This window comes from Hyperolius riggenbachi, chromosome 7 (assembly GCF_040937935.1).
Source record: "Hyperolius riggenbachi isolate aHypRig1 chromosome 7, aHypRig1.pri, whole genome shotgun sequence".
NCBI classification, from domain to species: Eukaryota; Metazoa; Chordata; class Amphibia; order Anura; family Hyperoliidae; genus Hyperolius; species Hyperolius riggenbachi.
In genome coordinates, this window is record NC_090652.1 from 81,486,709 (window position 1) to 81,508,939 (window position 22,231).

General features: G+C 41.3%; 1 protein-coding gene and 1 long non-coding RNA gene across 2 annotated transcripts in view; one reads left to right on the forward strand and one right to left on the reverse strand.

Moving 5' to 3' along the window:
• Positions 1–22,231, forward strand: part of LOC137524388 (uncharacterized) — a 173,901-nt gene that overhangs the window by 78,562 nt on the left and 73,108 nt on the right. The window contains exons 27-33 of the mRNA XM_068244164.1: positions 985–1,164; positions 3,105–3,307; positions 5,907–6,013; positions 11,416–11,531; positions 13,950–14,117; positions 17,376–17,578; positions 18,618–18,721. Coding sequence (XP_068100265.1) covers positions 985–1,164; positions 3,105–3,307; positions 5,907–6,013; positions 11,416–11,531; positions 13,950–14,117; positions 17,376–17,578; positions 18,618–18,721 — 1,081 coding nt within the window. The remainder of the gene's footprint in view (positions 1–984; positions 1,165–3,104; positions 3,308–5,906; positions 6,014–11,415; positions 11,532–13,949; positions 14,118–17,375; positions 17,579–18,617; positions 18,722–22,231) is intronic.
• On the reverse strand, positions 991–15,196 carry LOC137524389 (uncharacterized). The gene is made up of 3 exons (XR_011022667.1): positions 15,069–15,196; positions 3,188–3,360; positions 991–1,086 (listed from the first exon to the last, which is right to left on the reverse strand). It is a non-coding gene; the product is annotated as an uncharacterized lncRNA (long non-coding RNA).

A 22,231-nucleotide genomic window follows, 5' to 3' on the forward strand; every position in this document is an offset into this window, starting at 1 on the left:
GCCTTTTGCAATAAATGTGCATGTTTTTATAAGATCAGAAATGTAAGGTAAGTGAGAAATTCCTTTGAAAGTGATTTAAAGACAGAGTGTGGTAGCATGAATTTGATTTGAGGTGCACCAAAGGCCAGTGAAGTGATCTAGAGAGCAGTGAGGAGCAAGAAGAATGGAATAGCATAGTTGATGCATTCATGATAGACTGCAGAGCAGAGTCTTGCTAGTGGAATACCAGGTAAGTAGGGATGGTCGGAAATTTCTGTTGGAATGGAAATCGGCTTTCCGATTGGAAAATCTGACATACAGCAACTTTGTAATTTTAGGCCAATCGCAGCACTCAGAAGCATTCCACCAATCAGAGAATGCAGAATTTCTGAAATAGAAATCGAATCAAAAGATTTGAAAACAGATGAGTCTTTTGATTGGCCTATAATTATGGCAGCACTCTGATTTCTGTTTTAAAAATCTGCATTCGCTGGTTAGTTGAATGCTCCTGAGTTCCGAAGTATTTAGCCAATTACGGTAACTGTTCAGAAGAAATATCATACCATAACAACAAAAATCGGTTTAAAAAAATCCGTAATATTTTGCGGATGTCTGTAAAAGCTACAGACATCTGCAGAGTATTACAGGTTCCTTTTAAAACCATTACATTTCTGGATTTTGGAAATCGCATTACCGTCGGTATACCGCAGTAACGGAAATCGGAATGTGCGAAAATCAGCATTTTCACGGAATCAAAAATCAGCTTTTCCAAGCATCCCGACAGGTAAGTTGATAATGCAGTTGTCTAGGTAAAAGACTATGAGTACATGTACCAGACATTTGTTGACCTTTGGGGATTGGAAGCAATGTATTCTGAGAAATGGAAGTAACAGGTTCAAAAGATTACCAGTGGTAGAGGGTAACACCAAAAGTAGCATTCCCGTGGGTTGGGAAAAATGACATTTCATTCACAGTATAGTAATAAATGTTTATTTACTGTTCCAGCTTGACGTCATCGAGTACACCAGTGTCAGCCAAAAAGTTGAATACCTTGTTAGCTCTACTGTTTTAACAAGTGTAAACCAGACAGTAACCGTTTTGGAATCCCTGAAAGCAGAAGTCAACGTCAGCCTTTCGCAACAAGTGGACACATTTTTGACTGAATTTAACACTGCATACACACAGGTAAAAGGCTTGCTCTGCTATTCATTTAAGTGCTTACACCTTTTTTTGTTATTTACTCAAGGGCTTTGTTTTTTTTATTTATTAAATTACTCATAGTCTGACCATCAAGCAGGCCCAAGGCCTTTTGCAATATTCCACAGTCTTTATCGCTATTGCTTGTACAAAGTAAACACACAGAGAAAAATAATTGTAGCATGATAAAAATGTAACCACTTTTCTCCTTTTTTCCTCTTATTCTATGCTTTTCTTTTCTTTGTTTCCTTTATTCCTTTATTCTCTTATTTCTAACCTCTGTTTTCTCTTCGCTAACCCTTCCAATCGGAACAGGGATGGACAAAATGAGAGGAAGGGAAGATCCTCCTTATCCTCTCTTATATTACTTTACCAGGACTGTAGGTCTATGGTACGCTTTTTACCACAGGCCCAAGAGACTTATTCATTTATTTTATTTATTTATATTATTATTTTATTTATTTATTTTATTTAAATATGTATATGCATTGTTGTATTTATTTAGTATTTATTTATACTCTGCGGCTGCTCTGCGGTGCTCCGGCTGGAAGTGCTGCCGCTCTGTCTCCGTGTCAGAGCGGTCAGCTGTTTGTGGTGCAAATAGATCGGCACCTGGTCCTGGGGGGGAGAGGGGGAGAGGGCAAACATAGGCATGTCATCAGTATCTGATATGCGGCTTTGCATCGTTAGCGTGGGCAAAAGGCTACATAGTAGCAAAATTATACTGATTTTTGCAGAACGCATTGGCTTTTTTGATCACTTTAATACTAAATAAAACATTGCTGTACAGATTTAAATTTCACTTTGGGGGCTAACAGTTACTCTTTAAAATAAAACATGCTGCCATAATTAAAACCCACACATTTTATATGCCCATTTGTCCCAGTTATTGCAACATTTAAAATATTTCCCTACTACAATGTATGGTTTTAATATTTTATCAGGAAATAAAGGTGCATTTTTTCAGTTTAGTGACTTTTATTTCTATATGTATAATTAAAATCCTTTATTCACAAAATTAACAGTAATATTCCTTCCTCACATACACATTAAAAAGTCTATAATTTAACAATTTGGGTTTTTTTTGTTTGTTTTTTTAAATTGTCTTTTTAATTTTTTTTATAAGTGTTTTATTTGGGTAACTATAGGGTAGGAGTGTCATGAGTTAAACTGTAATAAAAAGTATGTATAACTATTTATAAAGTGTATGTGGGTGTATGTGTGTGTATGATTGAGTGCATTTTACTTTTTGGCCACCAGATGGCACTACACTTAATTTCAGAGTGCGGTAAACGGTACTCGGAAGTAGTTAGGGTATCTGTTTACGTGAATGAAATGCCGGCGTCAGTGTGATTTGGTGGTGCAGCTTTTCTCCATCCAGGATTTCTGTTTCTTGACTTTTCATTGGATCTTTAAATGCTCCTGGGGCTTGCACACCACTTTGTATTGGGAGTGCGGATTCATCCTTGTATATTTTCATTCATCGCGGGGACAGCGATCAGGATGGGAACAAGCTGTTCCCAGTCCCTGATCACCTTATCGGCGGAACTGCGGCGGAGATGAATGGCGGAAGTGCGGCGATTGTGAGCGGCGATTGTGAGCGGTGAGGTAAACAACGTGGGTATGTGTATTTACGCCCCTGTTTGTGAATCATTGTGCAGGGGGGCATAAATACACGATGCAGTGGTTGTGTAGGAGTTAAAATAGTTTAATTTGGGTTATTGGCTAATGAGGTTTTTTTTTTTTGGTTTTGCCACTTCAGCAGCCCAAATTTTAAAAATATAAATTCAACATTTTATACCTGCTCAGTGTCCTATCCAATAACCCTTCACATAGTTCTCCATTAAGACATCAGGTTACCTGTATTTATTACTTAAAGGTACAATAAAGAAAGAGATACACTGTAACCTTGTATGTCCCTTTTATAGTCCACAGAAAAGTCTATGACTGATGAGGTGAGACAAGCAGGCATGGATATACTGTTTACATATTATACCAGCAACATCAATACCTTAACAACTGAAGAGGTTTCATCATTCTCACAAAGCTTCCAATATTTCATCTCTGGCTTTACTGTGAATTTGACCCAGGAAATTCCACTGGACATGAACTGCCACGCTTACAATAAAATGTAAGTTTAAAACATTTAGGGATTTCTGTTGTATTGTTAAGCCATTCCACATGCTAAAAGATACAAATAGAACATTTAGGCCAATGTTACTGAACTACTAAAAGGATAAAACTCCTGTAAAAAAAGATTTATTTTGCAACACTTCCTAGTGTCATCCCTTCTTTGATGCTTTAGTTTAGTGTTCATGTTTACAAAAGCCGCTTCCACCTTACATGAATAAATACTGTAGTGCATTCACTTAAAGGAAATATCAGGCAAATTCAGCACCTCACAAACCGCCTACCTCCTGCTGTGCTTTAGGTAATTCTGTGCTGGATCGCTCCCTCCATTGCTGCCAGAACTCCTTCATTTGTCCTCAAATTGGTCCAATAAGACCCCCGTGCCTTGGTAGTAATTGTTACCACGCAGGCGCAGTTGAGACTTCCTGTATGTGGATTGCTGGCACGGTTCAATCCGCTTGCATGCTTACGTACGTGTGTTCACATGGATTGTAGCCGCTGGCAGCATCAATCCACGTGCGCATACGTATGTAAGCAAGCAAGCAGATGGAACTGCACCTGGGATCCACATACAGAGAGTCTCAACTGTGCTTGCGTGGACCAGTTATGTCCAGGTTATGGGGGGGACTCGACTTGCGAGCAAATAGCAGCAAAACAAGCCATGTCGAAGACACGATTCAGGACAGCAATAGGTGAGGAACATGCATACATGTGTGTTTATACTAGCACAATTTGCCTGATGTTTCCTTTGAAGCTCACCAGCACATAAGACACTATTACTAGAGTTAACTACAATAAATATTAGGTCAGACAAGGAACAGTACAGAACCCTATTCAGATACTTCCAAGGCTTTTAAAACCATAACTGGGCATGTAGCACAAATTCTGTAATATACATACTGTATGACGCTGAATGCATAATTCCCTTTGAGTCCACAGACCAGTGGATTTACTTATGAAGCATTACTTTTTTGAGGTGTTTTTAAAATCCTTTGGAAATATCTGAGCCTAGAACTGTCATTGTGCATTAAAATTGGAATGTAGAGATGGCCCGAACAGTTTGCCCGGTGGGTAGTCCACGTGGATATCAGCTACCCGCACCCGCGGCGGGTAGCGAATATATATTGCGTTCGACCCACTTCCTATACCTCGTCATTGGGCTAAACTTTGACCCTCTACATCACAGTCAGCAAACACATGGCAGCCAATTAGGCTGCACACACCCACAGACCCCCCCCCCCCCCCTATAAAAACGCTGCAGCATCGGCCATGTTCTCAGTCTGCTGATGCTGTAGTGAGAGGAAGGAAGAGACATTTGTAGCTAAGGAAAGCGTTAGTTAGGCTGTTGTTAGCTTGCTCCTCACTGAATTTTGTGCTGAAAGCATTCCACAAAAGCTCTTTTGAGATGTGTTTTTTTGTGTGTGTGACACAGACAGGCATAGATATAGCCCTGTCTGTCACAGCTGGGTCTAGTTGCTGTACTGTGTGAGGCCCAGCACACTCTGTATTACCATTGCATATCTTTCCACTGTATTTGTGATTTAACTTACTAAAGCATAGCTGTCTTTGTGGGTGACACTGCATACAAAAGGCATGTACATGTGTCAATTCCCCTTCATGATCATTACCTTGTCGTGGTGAAGGGGCTTGTGTATCACAATGAAGCAAAGACCTATATGAGTGTGGAGGCACACCCAAGATAATAAGGTTGTTGCTTCATTGTGGACAGACCAAATTCGATCAGCTGGACAGTCACTGTTGTTCTGTCATTGAGCTACCTCAGCCAGACCATATGGGCTGGAAAACCACCATCACCTGCACACTTGCCATTGTGCACACCAGCACGGCCATCACGACACAAACAGCTGTTTGTGGAGCGTTACACAGGGAGTTTGGTCTGTCAGTGTGAAGCAGTACACTACTTACACTACCTGATCCATGTGTACACACGCAAGATGTTTTCAAGCACTTTATGCCTCCAATTTAGGAATGCAATGTGATTTCCGGCCTTTAGGGATTATAACCCTGCTCTGTGTCAAATCCATAATTTTACCAGGGACTTTTGGTGTGTATCCCGTTCCGCCATACCCCCCTTTCAGGTGTTAGACTTCTTGAAACATCTTTTCCATTACTTCTGTGGCCATAAACAGTGTTTGTAGTTTTTAAAGTTCACCTACCCATTGAAGTCTATTACAGTTCGCTGTGTTCGCCGGTTTGCGGACTTTTGCGGAAGTTCGTGTCTGCGGTCCGGGAACCCAAAATCTGAGGTTCGAGCCATCTCTATTGGGATGCAACTCAACACATATCTTACATACACTATCCCATGCAGGTCAAATATGGCACTTTTCAAAATCTCAACCATCCATGTCAAATAAAAGCAGAGGGACTCCAGTATACCTGAATGGTCAAACATCATTCAGCAGGGGAAAGCCCTTCCACATGGGTTTTTAACATTTGCAGTAGATCTCAGCTGCGTACAGACATTTGAACTCTCATAGATTGACATACAGTAGGATGGACATATGAAAAACCTTTCGCTGGGTTTAGCCGACCCTACATGTTAAAATGTTTTTTCTCCCTTGCTTTTTCTCTCCTTCTAGATTCTCTGGTATTGAAAGCGTGAGTTCGGATTTGACTGATGACACCAATGCTGCTGTGTTTGATAGAGCAATATCCTATCTAAATCAAAATCATCACGGCTCCTCAGGTAAGCGTATTTCATATAAGACTCATATCAAATTCTATGGTTTAGGCATAAAAGAAACACAACATTCAGCACTAAGTTTTCAAAACCTTAGTTCAAGATTGGGTTTGTCACAAATAACCATTTTTTATTTTATTTTTTATTAAAAATAATTATGATCAGTTTGGGAACATCTCAATATTGTATTGTTCATTTTGTTACCCCTCAAACATTCCTAAACCCACAAACTAATGGCAGTGAAAAGAGCATTAGTCGTGCGGCTCACTCTACCCAAGCTAGGGTCTAAATCTTGTGTAAGGGCCCTTTTCCACTAGCAATCGCTAGCGTTCGCGCTAAACGCTAGCGATTGCTGAATCGCAAGTGCTGGAAACTTCCCAGCGATTGCGTCCACGGTTTTGCTATGCAATGCACTGCATAGCAAAATCGCGGCAAAGATCGCTCCGCGGTGCGATCGCGTTTGAGTCAAAAACGAATCGCGGTAGTGGAAATTACCTACCGCGATTCCTATGTTAAAAAGCAAACCGTAGCGATTTCAAAATCACTAGCGGTTTGCGATTTTGCGATTCAGCATCGCAAACGCCGCTAGTGGAAAAGGGCCCTGAGGGCTGGTGCACACCAGAGCGGTTCTGGAGCATTTTTAAAATGAGTAATGTATTTCAATGGGCTGGTGCACACCAGAGTGGGCGCGTTTTTTCCACAAACACAAACTTGGGGGCTGCAGCATTTTTTAGATTTCTGAGGCGTTTCTGCCTCAATTTTAAAGTGTAGGAAAGTGGAAAACCGCTCTGAAAAATGCTAGATCAGAGCGTTTTTCCAAGCGTTTTTGTTACAGAAGCCGTTCAGTAACAGTTGTACTGTAACAATATTTGAAATCAGCTACACAAAAACTCTCCAAAAACACTAGGCATGTTTAGAAAACCTCTCTAAGGCCCCATTCACACTTGAGCGGGAATCGCGCGATTCCCACTCAGTGCAAAACACGCTAGCGGTTTTTCGAAACCGCTAGCCCATGTAAGCCTATGGCAGTGTTCTCACTGCCGCGATTGCGGTTAGCGTTAACCCGCAAATGCATAACATGCAGCATTTTGCCGGCGATTAGGGATCGCGATTAGCATGCATAGCACCACTACTCGCGATCGCTCCCAAAACGCTGCAGTGTCCAGTGATTTCTCTGCATTAATCGCAGAAAAATCACTCCCACAAAACGCTAGCGGTAATCGGCGGTTTTAGGTGTGAATGAGGCCTAAACATGCCTAGAATCGCTCTGAAAATCTGCTTCAAAAATCTCTAGTGTTTTGAGGATCTGCTGGAGGTTTTTGGTGTGCACCGGCCCTAAGGGCTGTTACACACCAGAAGAGCTTTTCTGAGTGCTTTGTGATTTTAAAAGCTCCTGCTAATGTTTTCCTATGTGTGTGTGCACACTGGAGCAGTGTGATTTTATATAAATCCCCCATAGCATTGCATTAGCAAGAGCTTTTTAAATCTCTAGCGTTTAAAAAGCTCTTCTGGTGTGCACCAGCCCTGAATTGTGCTAATCACAGTGAACTCACCCATCCTCCGCTAAGCAGTTTGCACTAATTTGCACCAGTCGTTTGGGTCCTCTGCTAGTGTAGTTGCTAAATTTTGGTATGTTCCTATGTCACTGTTCTGAAACAAGGACCCCAAGCCACCACACTAGCAATATCTAGGGGCCATAATCCAGTCATAAATCTCATTTTAAACAAATGTGCAACAGAAATTGACTGAAGGTTGCCACACATTACAATTTTTCTGTGCAATTTCACCTCATTTTGACTTAAACGATCAGTTGTGCCGAAAAAATTTGAAAGGTTTTTTTTTCCGATCGAGAAATCTGATCAAATTTCTGTTTGTCTGGATTTTTTGAGATTGTGCATGTTGGGAAACTCAGACTAATGGTGCCCATGCATGGTACAATTTTTCCATTTTTTTTTTTTCGATTAGATAATTCAGTTCGATTATTCAGTTAGATTAAGTGTAAAGATTTTTTCAACATGTCCGATTGGATTTTTATTGAAAAAAACAAAATAAGGCCAGGTCCACACTATAAGCGCTTTTGGGAGCACTTGCGTTTGATTAGCGCTTGCTGAGCTAAGGCGCTTATAGTGTGGACCCGGCCTAATCGTTCATTTTTCTTGATAAAAAAAAGATTCTTGTCAACTTTCATTCGATCGTTTTGGTTGAATAAACTGGAAAATCAGGAGTTTTATTGTACCGTGGGGGTAGGGAAAGCAACAATGCCAAGTGTGTACCTTTGTGAAAAAAAGTATATAAATTCTGAGTAGACTTCTGTAGGCTAGTCGCTTCTAGCAAGCTTCCAGCCTTTAGTACTCAGAATAGCGAGCTAAACTGTGTACTAATGTACTAAACGTTCCCACCACTGCCAGCCAATTAAGTCAGGAACCGGCCCGCGGCACCCGACTGCAGGTTTGACCAGATCGAGAGGGGAAGCAGCCTTAGCCAAGCTACAACAAGGCAGCCTGTGACCCCTCAGAACACTTCTCACTGCCACCACTAGCCGTTGCTAGACACGTCCACTCAGCTGTCGAGTGCTCAACACGCAATCTGCGTTTTAGTATTCGGGTCAACTTTGCGCTTTAGGCCGAATACGGAAACACCACGCACATACACAGTTGTACAGTAACAGAGCACAATCAGGCACTGACTTGTAATGCAAGTTACACTGTCGTGCAGCAAAACCACTAACAGTCGTTCCGAACGATACTGTTAGCCACTCTGCTGTCGAGCGCAAAAGTGCTCTATACACACAATGCAATTACAATCTCATACGATAGCGTTGCTCAAACGTACAATCCAGCATGGACTTATACACAGTTACACTTCAGTCTCTTCTAGGCTATGAGTGTTAGTTTAGTACAGCAGAAGTCAACCTTATTAAATAACAATTTAATATTCCAGAAAAAAAATGGAACAATGCAGAAAATAATATATACAAAAGATGTACAAAAAACAAAGTAAAAAAGTTACAAAGTAAAAGTTACAAGATTAAGAGTTTACAAAGGTACACACAAAGCTATTTGCTTACCGAAATAAACAGGGAAAAATAAACGTTATCAGCGTTGTTTGAACGTCATTGGCGGGAGAGCACCGCTTCGACCAGTAGTCGGGGAGCCCTTAGCGTCCTTGCTATCTCCAGAGAGCTACGAGTTGTGAAGGACCTGTGCAGGTTCTTATAGGCCCATTTGGGGCCTGGGGCATTAAATGTTCCCTCCCCAAAACTAACGCAATTTCCCCGTTTGTGACATCACGGTCTGCCAAGCCGCTTGTCACATCTGGGCTAGCTGTGACATGCAAATTTCAAGGCTTTTCCTGTCACACCTGGCTGACTTCAAAGCAATTCAGATCACAGGTAAAATTGTATCAAAAGAACTTCAAACCACTTCACCCACTTCCAGGTAGGCTGCCATCTGAAAACTTCAAACATTCCTGTGTTCCTTCAAAATCCAATTTCCACAGGCAGACGTCTATAGTTCGACATTTCTAGTCCATACATCAAAAGATTGCATTTTGGTTACAGGTAGCAGTTTGCCTGTAATTGCCTGTAAACAGACACAGACAATCACATCCAAGATTGTCTGCTATTGTTCTCCCTCAAATGCAAATGTCCTACAGGAGATTCAATTAGCAGCATCCAACTTCCAGAGGAACTGACTACAAAAGCTCAAAGACCTTCATTGTTATACAGCAAACACAGTTTTCCCCAAAGCCAGAATGGCTGTAGCCGACATCACAGTCAGAAAATGAAAGAAATATGTTCCTGTATTATCCTTACATCATAAGCACCCCAATATATCACCACAGGCACCATAACTTTACCAAGAATTGATATGATAGATTGTCAAATGTCAAATTGTATAGAATTGTATGGCTTTGTTGTTTCTATAAACAACAAAATAGATGGAACTATAAAAGTGTGTGTGTGTGTGTGTGTATATATATATATATATATAATGAAAAGATGTAAAGAGTATGTTATGGTATGTAGTGTGAAAATTATATCTACATTTTTGTAAAAATATGATATGTAACTGTATAGTACATGGTTTATTTATGTAATTACTGAGGTGTATCTAGGACCCCTCTAGATACACCTCGGTAATTACATAAATAAACCATGTACTATACAGTTACATATCATATTTTTACAAAAATGTAGATATAATTTTAACACTACATACCATAACATACTCTTTACATCTTTTCATAATATATATATATATATATATATATATATGTGTATGTATGTATGTATGTATGTATGTATGTATGTATGTATGTATGTATGTATGTATGTATATATATATATATATATATATATATATATACATATACACACACACATGCTTTCATAGTTCCATCCAATTAACATGGCAGGCATAGCTCATACCATGGACACCACAGCACCACGGTGCCATGTCTGCCCCCAGCTCCCATGTTCTCCACCACCAAACTGATGGATGCCGCTCGTTACTTATACTTGGGGGGGGGGGGGCTAATTCTAGCAACCTATACTGGGAGGGTCACTTATACCGGGGGGGGGGGGGTAACTCACCTAATTACCTATGTTGGGAGGGCAGCTTAAACTGATTGACTACCCATACGGGGAGGGCTACTTCTGGTTATGGCTACTTATACTTGGGGGCAACCTCTGGCTATCAGGATACTTATACTGGGTGGCTAACTGGTGACCTATAATCTGTGCTACCTCTGATGTACAATAATGAGGGCTAATTCTCACTACACTCACTACATATACTGGGGGGCACCTTTGTCTACCTCTGCTAAATGTATATGGGGTGCAATTCCAGTGTTTGCCATAGGCGCTATATTACCCAGATACGTCCCTGTGTAATTAAAAAACAGAAATTGAAAGTAAAGTGCAGTAAGTGTAGTTGTCAATAGCAATGTGGTGTTCAGTGATACTTGTAATACTAAACAGCAAATAATGATCGCATGAGATATTGACAAATACAGAGATGGAAACTGGTGATAAAAAGTGGAAAATGTAGTTCTATGAAAATGCAAAATGATCAAAAGTTGATTATAGAGTGAAAGGTTGCCATTCAGGAAGGGTTTTCTATATATCTTTGGACATTTATGATCTTTTTCCCCAGAAATTGCAGCAATCTCAAACACAAGTGTATGTTAAATCTAACATCTCTTCATAATCTAAATCTAAATTTCTTCAAAACTTCCAATCAACCAAAAAATTGGATTGGATTGGTCGAATTGAATCAAAATTAAAAGAAAAATTGTAACGTGTGTGGCCACTTTGAGGATATTTTTGTACATCACCCTAATCCCATAGTCCTTGGTAACTTGTGTTTTGATTATTATGTAACTACGTTCTACTCTTTTTTTTCTAGATGTCTGCAGCGAATTGTATACTGACAGTAGGACCTATCTCCAACAAGTCTTTGTAGGAATGTCCTCTTATGCTAACATCACACAGTTTCAGGAGTACTACAGCAACTTTAGTGCGGTAAATGCAGTTTTCTGTTGCATTATTTACTACTCACAAAATTGTTTAAAATATCAAGCAGCATGTTAATACCAATTAGGGGATCACAGTATATTGAGAATGTGCATATTATTTTGCCTAGTGATGTTGTTTTCACCGATTATACTGTAGAGAGCCAGGTCCTGTTTTATTAGTATTATGTAGTACTGTATTTTATCCAAGTCATCCAAGTTTTTCCTAATCATGGAGAGTTTTGCCACACCCTCTCTGTTCCACTTGATGATAAATTGGCCCTTTTTATAGTAGATGAGGCTTTATGGTATAAGAGACATGCAGGTAAATATATACAGTTGGCACCAGTTGAAATGTTAAACAGGCATCTCACTATATGAAGACAGGAGTAGATAAAACAAATCAGTTGCAGTCTGACAGCTGTTTCTCGCTGTATCAGCACATCTTCAAAAACAGAGTGGACGTTGAAAAGATCACCCAAATGTTTGGGGCATTGCTTTTTACCTTTTTCTGACGTGTGACCCACCCACAAGTTGATACCACCAATCACTGGGAGCCTCGGCCACTTCCTGGTACACGCCCAGATGTCACATGCAAATGCAGACGTCAGCACCAGTGCTCAGATAACAGGACTCTTATCTATCGTTACTGGACCACTGCCAGCTAGTGCTACATAGATTTCTGTGTAAATTCACCTTCAGTTCATCTACATAGAGAACAATGTTTCTCCTCACCACTAGATGGCATATATGGATCAGAGTGAATATAACCAGGTACTTACATCATACGAGAAGTTGTAATTATGTAAAACAGGGGAAAAACTGCAAAAAGAAGGCCACCTATTCCACCAGTGGGGAAAAGGAAAACCAATGCCGAGGATCTGAAAATAAACCCCATGTGTTGTTCTTAACACTATATAACAAGAGTTGCAAAAGACTTATTTCAAATATACTGTGTAATACAAAATATATATCAAAATGATTTATTCAGAATTGTGTGCTCAGGAAGTCAGGTGCAGACATGTCAGCGCCTAAAAAACCATTTACCCACCTTACAGCAAACCAACCTTTCAGCACAGATACTGGATTACTGGATACTGGATTATGGTGTGCAGCTTCATTTTCTATGAGCCTGAGCCCACTGAAGCAGTTGTGTCTGCTTTTCAATTGCACATCAGATGCTGAAAAGCGGACACAACTGCATTAGTGGGCTCAGGCCCCAAGCCAGAGAGGGTAATAAGGCTGCATGGAATGTTGTATTACCATCTCCTTTGCAGTGCTCGGTAGAATGTAGCCTTGCTCTTTATGAACACTATGTCAAAACTGAAAAACCTTAACCTCCTGGGCGATAATCCCGAGCTCAGCTCGGGCTATACCGCCGCGGAGGATTTCTCAGGCCCTGCTGGGCCGATTTGCATATTTTTTTTTGTTACACGCAGCTAGCAATTTGCTAGCTGCATGTAACATCCGATCGCCGCCGCCGCTACCCGCCGCGTTATAGGACCCCCCCGCCGAGTCCCCGTGCGCAGCCTGGCCAATCAATGCCGGGCAGGGCTGAGGGGTGGATCGGGACTCCCTTTGATGTGACGACATCGATGACGTCGATGACGTCATCGTGATCATCACCATGGCGACGGGGGAAGCCAAACAGGAAATCCCGTTCTGAATGGGATTTCCTGTTTGCTCTGATCACCGGAGGCGATCGGAAGGGGTGGGGGGATGCCGCTGCACAACGGCTATTATGTATCTAGCGCTAGGCTAGCTACATGATAAAATAAAAAAAAAACATTAAAAAAAGTGCTGCCCTGCCCCCCTGGCGATGTTATTGTATCGCCCAGGAGGTTAAAGTGGATCCGAGGTGAACGTTTACTCATTGCATAATTGTGTTCCTTTCCTATTGTTTATAGGGCATTCCTCAAGCCAACTACTTTTTTGTTTTTGTTTTAATACTAAACTAAATAAACCACACCCACAGGTTTTCAGAGAGCCTTGGCAGTAGCAAGGGCTCATGGGAGCTCAGTCTGGGCAGGAGGAGGAGGAGGTGTTACTAGCCATTGATTTCAGAGGCAGAGGGGAGGAGGGAGGAGGGGGGATTAGGTTTTTTCACGGGCTTAGTGATCAAGATACAGATAAGCCTGCCTCTGTGTAATGTAAGATTTTACAATGGGCAAACACTGAACACTGACTAATCTATACATTAATTTTTGTTAAACATAGGCAATTTTATTCATTATGTCATTTTCACTACAGTTTTTCTTTAAATAACTGCTCTTCATATACTTAAACGAGAAGCTCATATTGGCTCTTTATGTGCTTAAAAGATAAGTTCAAATTGCACATTAAATGCATAATGCTTTCTAGACTTGTTATGGTTTGGATTAAGATAACTTAATCCTGTCTTAAACATCTTGTTTATTTTTCCCTTCAGTACCAATGCCTTGACCTGTTCACTGGTACGCAGCTGGGCAGCCTGATTATTACCACCACAGCCATCAGTAATGTAATGGAAGCAGCCCAGATTCTCTTGGAAGTTAAAAAACGATCTACTGAAGATGTCTTCGACTTTGTGGTAGAAATTCACCAGGTGTCAATAGAGGTCAGTTACTGAATAAAATCAGTACATCACATTTACTGAATAAGTTTTGAGTACCATCTCCAGAGATACTGTTGTTAGGAACTTAACATTTTTTTACTAGTTCTCGATAAAGCATTAGGAGTTTTGAACCTCTGCCATGTGTTTATTGCTTTTTGTGACCCATGGCAGAGATATTTTCTCATGTCGGTTCTCAGTAACCCTGTTACCTACAAACAGATGACATACCAAGATATTTCAGAACTTTGCTTGGCCACAGGAACACCATATATTTGAAAGGGGCACTGAAGTGCCAGAAATGCCTCCCCCACACCCCACAATAGCAAGTAGCAAAATTACAGAATAGTGTCATACCGGTCTTACTTATCTCAGTGACAGGTGGTTTTGGTATGGGCTTTGGGTGATCTTGAAGACAGTGATTTGGGCTTGGAACTGCTTTATTGGGTAAATATTTTGTGGCTTCTTTAGGGATGGGTGGTGGGAGGAAGAGACTGCTAAGGCATGGAGGGGGAATAGTTTTTGTCTACAGTGGTGGGATTTTGTTTGCTGGAACACAAAATCTATCAAGGGCATACTCTTTACAACACACCTCAAACGGGAGGAAAGTTACGTTTTTATATGTTCTTCTTGAAGGACATTTAAAAGTTGTCACAGAAAACAATTTGGACATCTATAATTTGGACACTTGACACAGTAAAATTCCCTTTCCTTTATGAATAACCAATAACTTTCTGCCGCACCCCTGGGAATGTAAATGGGGGAAAGTCCTCTTCGTAAGGATGCAAACAGCAATAACAATCTGGCAGGTGTTCTAGCCCTACTTTATTTAAAGGGGCACTATGGTGAAAAATTGTAAAATTTAAAATATGTGCAAACATAAACAAATAAGAAGTACGTTTTTTCCAGAGTAAAATGAGCCATAAATTACTTTTCTCCTATGTTGCTGTCACTTACAGTAGGTAGTAGGAATCTGACAGAAGCGACATGTTTTGGACTAGTCCATCTCTTCATAGGGGATTCTCAGCAAGGCTTTTATGCTTTATAAAGATATTCCCTAAAAAGGATTTAAACAATGAGGCTAGCCAGCTTCCATGCTTGCTACAGTTTTTTTTTGGCAGTTGGACAGAGCAACTGCCATGTAGTACTGTATTTTTTGGACTATAAGACTCACTTTTTCTCCCCCAGAAGTGTGTGTGTGGGGGGGGGGGGGAGTCACTGAATCTTATAGTCCAAATGCTGTGAGTTCCTGACTTGTGAACCCCTGCCAATACGAACCTCTAACCCGCCGCAATGTCGGGGACTCCCTTTACTGTGCCCATGCAGAAGAAGAAACAGGGGGACACAAATGGGCATAGAGGAGGACACAGGGAGACACAAAGGGGCATAGAGGAGGACGGAGGTGGACACAGGAGGACACAAGGGGGACAGAGGAGGACACAGGGAGACACAAAAGGTACAAGGGGACATGAGGTACAAAGGGGGCATAATCCACAAGATGTACCTTCACCATGGATGCACCAGGTTTAGTATATATATATATATATATATTTCCCCTGGTTTTTGTCCTCTAAACCTAGGTGCGTCTCATGGTCAGGAGCGTCTTATAGTCCGAAAAATACGGTAAGTGCTTTTGAAAATAAATAAATCCCTGAAAATCCCCATGAAGAGATGGACTAGTCCAAAACCTGTTGCTTCTGTCATAATTCGACTACCTGCTGTAAGTGACAGCAACATAGGAGAAAAGAAATTTATGGCTCATTTTACTCTGGAAAAAATGTACTTCTTATTTGTATGTGTGTGCACATATTTAGAATTTTACAATTTTCCGGCATAGTGCCCCTTTAAAGTGGACCTGAACTCTTGCATAGGACAGATGAAAACAGAGATACATGCACCCTATATGTATTTAGAGAATAAAACCTGTTTAATTCACCCTAAGTTGTATGTAATTACAAGTTTTAATTTGATCTTCCATGAAGCAGGAAGTAGAAACAGTGCAGATTTATTTTAGGATTTGTATCAGCTGTAACAAATGTTTTTTGTTTAAAGGTTATTATGCTGTTGCGCATCTTACAGTAGAGAGGGCATTCTGAGTTCAGGTCCGCTTTAACACCTAAACCCCCTTCCCTTCCAAAAATCAATATGGATAATCTTCAATTTTAATGTTTTTAAATCTTTTCAATTTAAGCAGCATAGAGAATTAAATTAAATCTTTGTGCCGCCCGCAAGCTATTTATCATCCAGGGTACATGATAATTAAAGGAAACTAGAAAGTGAAAGTAAACTGATAAAGTCAACATCTACAGTCCTCGTCCTAAATATTACTTTCCTAGAATCCCATAGTCCTATTTTGCTTTAAAATGATAAAAACTAACTCCAAAATATTGGCTGGCTTGGGTGAATTATAATGGTTATGTAGCTCTGGGTGACTTTTTTTTTTGCTTGGAAAGCACTGGAAAGTTATACAAATACAAATGTGTAAGGAGGGATAATTTATAAAGTAAGTTTTGTGACTCTACTTAACTAGCTATGAAAAAGCCATAGGTAAAAAAATAATAAAAATAATGGTTTTTTTTAAAGAAAATTGTATGTTTATTGTGCTTAAAAAAAAGGAAATGCATACTTCAACCCTTCAGAGTGCTGATGTAAATGTGTACAAAAGGAGACCAACTACCTGAAAGCTAGTATAGCTTTATTTATTGTTTTGTTCTGTAACTTACCCAGTTAAAGGTATAATTTTTACAAAATATTTTTTTACCCTTGAAAGAAATGGACAAATGCCTTAATTTTTGTAATGTAGATCCCATCACCACATGACCTATGCTGAAATTCTCCCTCCTCTTTTTAAAACTGGGTACTGCATCACTGAAGTACCTTCTGGGCTGAGGCATGACTACTACTGAAAGGGGTTGCTACAAGGCTTCCACTTTTCCAGCTTATAAAGGTGCATAACTAGTTTGTCACTCACCCACCACCTTCCTAAAGCAATTTATACAAAGTGGTGGGTAGAAGCCTCCAAGGGTGGCATGGTCTGGATAGCTAGGCTATCAGAGATTATGGGCAAAAGCTTGTCCAATTTTTTAAACAGAGAACTCCAATCCTTCTCATGAGTGAGTAACAATTTAAGTCGGATCATAAATGCTGGCCCAGGATGTTGTCATAGTGATAACCTATAATTTATCCCGATTAGGATTTGCTACCAATGGAAGCACCAACTTTGATGATTATTTCTCATTGTCTAATCTTCATCTCTCTGACTAGGAAAACATACAACAGATAGACTCAAGTGTTCAGACCTTGATCTGCCAATCAGTGTTGACCAAAGTGATTGAGGACGTGAAAGAGACAGGAAACTACACAAGATGGTTTGATGGAAATTTGGACCTGCTGGTTTCAGGATTCACTGCTTCAGATATTGAAAGTATTCCCGTGAAAAAAGATGACTGTAATTCCCAACAAAACGTGTAAGTGCAATGACTTCTGGAGGGATAGATATACATATATAGTTTGGTAGTCTGAAAAAGTTGTCCGCTTTTCAAAGCCTGATCGTCACCTTTTTGATGCCAGATTATTACACACGGGAGCAGGCTGTGTTCCCTAGAGACGAGGTAGTGAAATGTGAAGAACTTCCTTTATATTAATATTCCTAACATGGTGATCAGAAGTCCCATTCATTGGCAACAAAAGGTGGAGTAATTGTATTTCTCTGCGTATGCTAGTTTTTCCCACCTATTATTATTGGCAAAGTGCCAGCAGATGCAAAAGTGGCCAACAGGTATTTGAAACAAACAGCCATGTTCTTCACTCTTTTTTTGTGAACATTATCATGTGCCCATATATAGTGGCAATCAGTTTTGACAGGGACACATGGGGGGAACATCCAGAGAAGGATTAACATGAAATGAGGCCCTGGGAAAGATGCCAAATTAATCTTCTGCTGGCCACCTGTCTTCTTTGGTAAGGAAATACAGGGAATGGGAGTCAGAAAAGGCTCCAGACTGACCCCTGGGTACTCACCAGACTCTAGGCCTCTGCCTAAGATGCCTTATGGTCGATCTGGCTCTGAGAGCATCTGACTGTTCTTTCAAGTGAAGTCATGTTTTTTTACTGCCTTCAGCTGGCTGAGCAGTTTTCTTTATTATACCTTTCCTTTTTCAATGAGTAAATAAATTAAACCAAACCAGAGAAGTCCTAAAAGAAAGATTTGAAACTTACCCGGTCTTCCTCCAGCCCCATAAGCACCACTGACTCCCTCGCCACCCTCCCGTGTGCCTCCGTTCAGCCCCAGTAACTGGCTAAGTCGCATCAGGCGAGGTCTACTGCGCATACACTCTGCCTCACCCTTTCCTCCCCTTCTTCAGCCTGCTGATAGGATCGTTCAGGTCAGCAGCTAACTGATGAGCTCATTATTGATCTTTATTCCTTTCAATAAAAACAAAAAGTGGGCTGTGCTTGTTTGGGCTTGGTAATTGTTTATTGATATAGTTTTGTTGTATTATGCAGGGTTAAGTCCTTCAGTCAGTCATATGAACACCTGAATGACGACCAAAGGGGAGCAATGATCAACAGGATAAAAGATTTCAATGAAGGTTACAAAAAAGATACAGGTATTGTGAAAAATGGAGTGAAAAAATATTTGTTACTAAGAGACAAACGAATACAACAGGTTTTACTAGAATTGTTCTTTAAAACTTGACAAAGCAGCTTCAAAACAGCTAGAGCAACTTCCCAGTGAAAATTATGATTACTACTATGATTATTATTAAGATTACTATTACGTGTCTTTCTTGATCTTGCAACCCCAGATTATAAATACAATTATTATGACAATTATTATTATTATTGCTTTATAAAGCGCCAACATATTACATGGCACTGTACAAAGTAATAAATAAACATGGGGTACGTGATACAGACAATAGTGTACACCAGGGGTGCCCAATAGGTCGATCACCGGTAGATCGCTACTGCCTATTTGGTAGATCGAGGCCGTTTGGCCGCGTCATGTCAAATTTTGCGGCCGGCAGCTGTCAGAATCTGCTACCAGCCGCTGGCCAATCGAAGAGGAGAGGAGCGGTACTACAGCGTGAGAGGAGGACGCCGCCGCAACGTCATAGCTGGGGGCGGCGCTGGGCACAATGCGTCAATGCACGCTGCCTGCCGCCCCCTTCGCTCTCCGGACTCCGGAGTCTTCATTAGAGTGCCCATCTGTACTCGCAGCGCAGCTGAAGGAGGGGAGACCAGGAGTAGCCCCAGACATCGCCGCTGGAACTGGAGGGAGGTGAGTGGCACCTACCCCTACCTACACTATACCTGGCTAACTATCCTGAAGGCACCACACCTAACTACACTATACCTGGCTAACTATCCTGAAGCCACCTACACCTAACTATACAATACCTGGCTAACTATCTTGAAGGCACCACACCTAACTACACTATACCTGGCTAACTATACTGAAACCACCAACACCTAACTACACTATACCTGGCTAACTATACTGAAACCACCAACACCTAACTACACTATACCTGGCTAACTATCCTAAAGCCACCTACACCTAACTACACTATGCCTGGCTAACTATCCTGAAGGGACCTACACCTACCTACACTATACCTGGCTAACTATTCTGAAGGCACCACACCTAACTACACTATACCTGGCTAACTAGCCTGAAGCCACCTACACCTAACTACACTGTACCTGGCTAACTATCCTGAAGCCACCTACACCTAACTATACAATACCTGGCTAACTATCCTGAAGGCACCACACCTAACTACACTATACCTGGCTAACTATACTGAAGCCACCCACACCTAACTACACTATACCTGGCTAACTATCCTGAAGCTACCTACACCTAACTACACTATGCCTGGCTAACTATCCTGAAGGGACCTACACCTAACTATACAATACCTGGCTAACTATCTTGAAGGCACCACACCTAACTACACTATACCTGGCTAACTATACTGAAACCACCAACACCTAACTACACTATACCTGGCTAACTATACTGAAACCACCAACACCTAACTACACTATACCTGGCTAACTATCCTAAAGCCACCTACACCTAACTACACTATGCCTGGCTAACTATCCTGAAGGGACCTACACCTACCTACACTATACCTGGCTAACTATTCTGAAGGCACCACACCTAACTACACTATACCTGGCTAACTATCCTGAAGCCACCTACACCTAACTACACTATACCTGGCTAACTATCCTGAAGCCACCTACACCTAACTATACAATACCTGGCTAACTATCCTGAAGGCACCACACCTAACTACACTATACCTGGCTAACTATACTGAAGCCACCCACACCTAACTACACTATACCTGGCTAACTATCCTGAAGCTACCTACACCTAACTACACTATGCCTGGCTAACTATCCTGAAGGGACCTACACCTAACTACACTATACCTGGCTAACTATCTTGAAAGCACCACACCTAACTACACTATACCTGGCTAACTATACTGAAGCCACCCACACCTAACAACACGAAACCTGGCTAACTATCCTGAAGCCACCCACACCTAACTACACTATACCTGGCTAACTATCCTGAAGCCACCCACACCTAACTACACTATGCCTGTCTAACTATCCTGAAGGTACCTACATCTAACTTCACTATACCTGGCTAACTATACTGAAGTCACCCACACCTAACTACACTATACCTGGCTAACTATCCTGAAGCCACCCACACCTAACTACACTATACCTGGCTAGCTATACTGAAGCCACCCACACCTAACTACACAAAACCTGGCCAACTATACTGAAGCCACCCAAACCTAACTACACTATACCTGGCTAACTATCCTGAAGGCACCACACCTAACTACACTATACCTGGCTAACTATACTGAAGCCACCCACACCTAACTACACTATACCTGGCTAACTATCCTGAAGCCACCCACACCTAGCTACACTATACCTGGCTAACTATACTGTAGCCACCCACACCTAACTATACTATACCTGGCTAACTATACTGAAGGCACCCACACCTAACTACACTATATCTGGCTAACTATACTGAAGCCACCCACACCTAACTACACTATACCTGGCTAACTATACTGAAGCCACCCACACCTAACTACACTATACCTGGCTAACAATACTGAAGCCACCTACACCTAACTACACTATGCCTGGCTAACTATCCTGAAGGGACCTACACCTAACTACACTATACCTGGCTAACTATCCTGAAGCCACCACACCTAACTACACTATACCTGGCTAACTATACTGAAGCCACCCACACCTAACTACACTATACCTGGCTAACTATCCTGAAGCCACCCACACCTAACTACACTATACCTGGCTAACTATCCTGAAGCCACCCACACCTAACTACACTATACCTGGCTAACTATACTGAAGCCAACCACACCTAACTACACTATACCTGGCTAACTATACTGAAGCCACCCACACCTAACTACACTATACCTGGCTAACTATACTGAAGCCACCCACACCTAACTACACTATACCTGGCTAACTATCCTGAAGGCACCACACCTAGCTACACTATACCTGGCTAACTATACTGAAGCCACTCACACCTAACTACACTATACCTGGCTAACTATACTGAAGCCACCCACACCTAACTACACTATACCTGGCTAACAATACTGAAGCCACTCACACCTAACTACACTATACCTGGCTAACTATACTGAAGCCACCCACACCTAACTACACTATACCTGGCTAACTATCCTGAAGCCACCACACCTAACTACACTATACCTGGCTAACTATACTGAAGCCACCCACACCTAACTACACTATACCTGGCTAACTATCCTGAAGCCACCCACACCTAACTACACTATACCTGGCTAACTATCCTGAAGCCACCCACACCTAACTACACTATACCTGGCTAACTATACTGAAGCCAACCACACCTAACTACACTATACCTGGCTAACTATACTGAAGCCACCCACACCTAACTACACTATACCTGGCTAACTATACTGAAGCCACCCACACCTAACTACACTATACCTGGCTAACTATCCTGAAGGCACCACACCTAGCTACACTATACC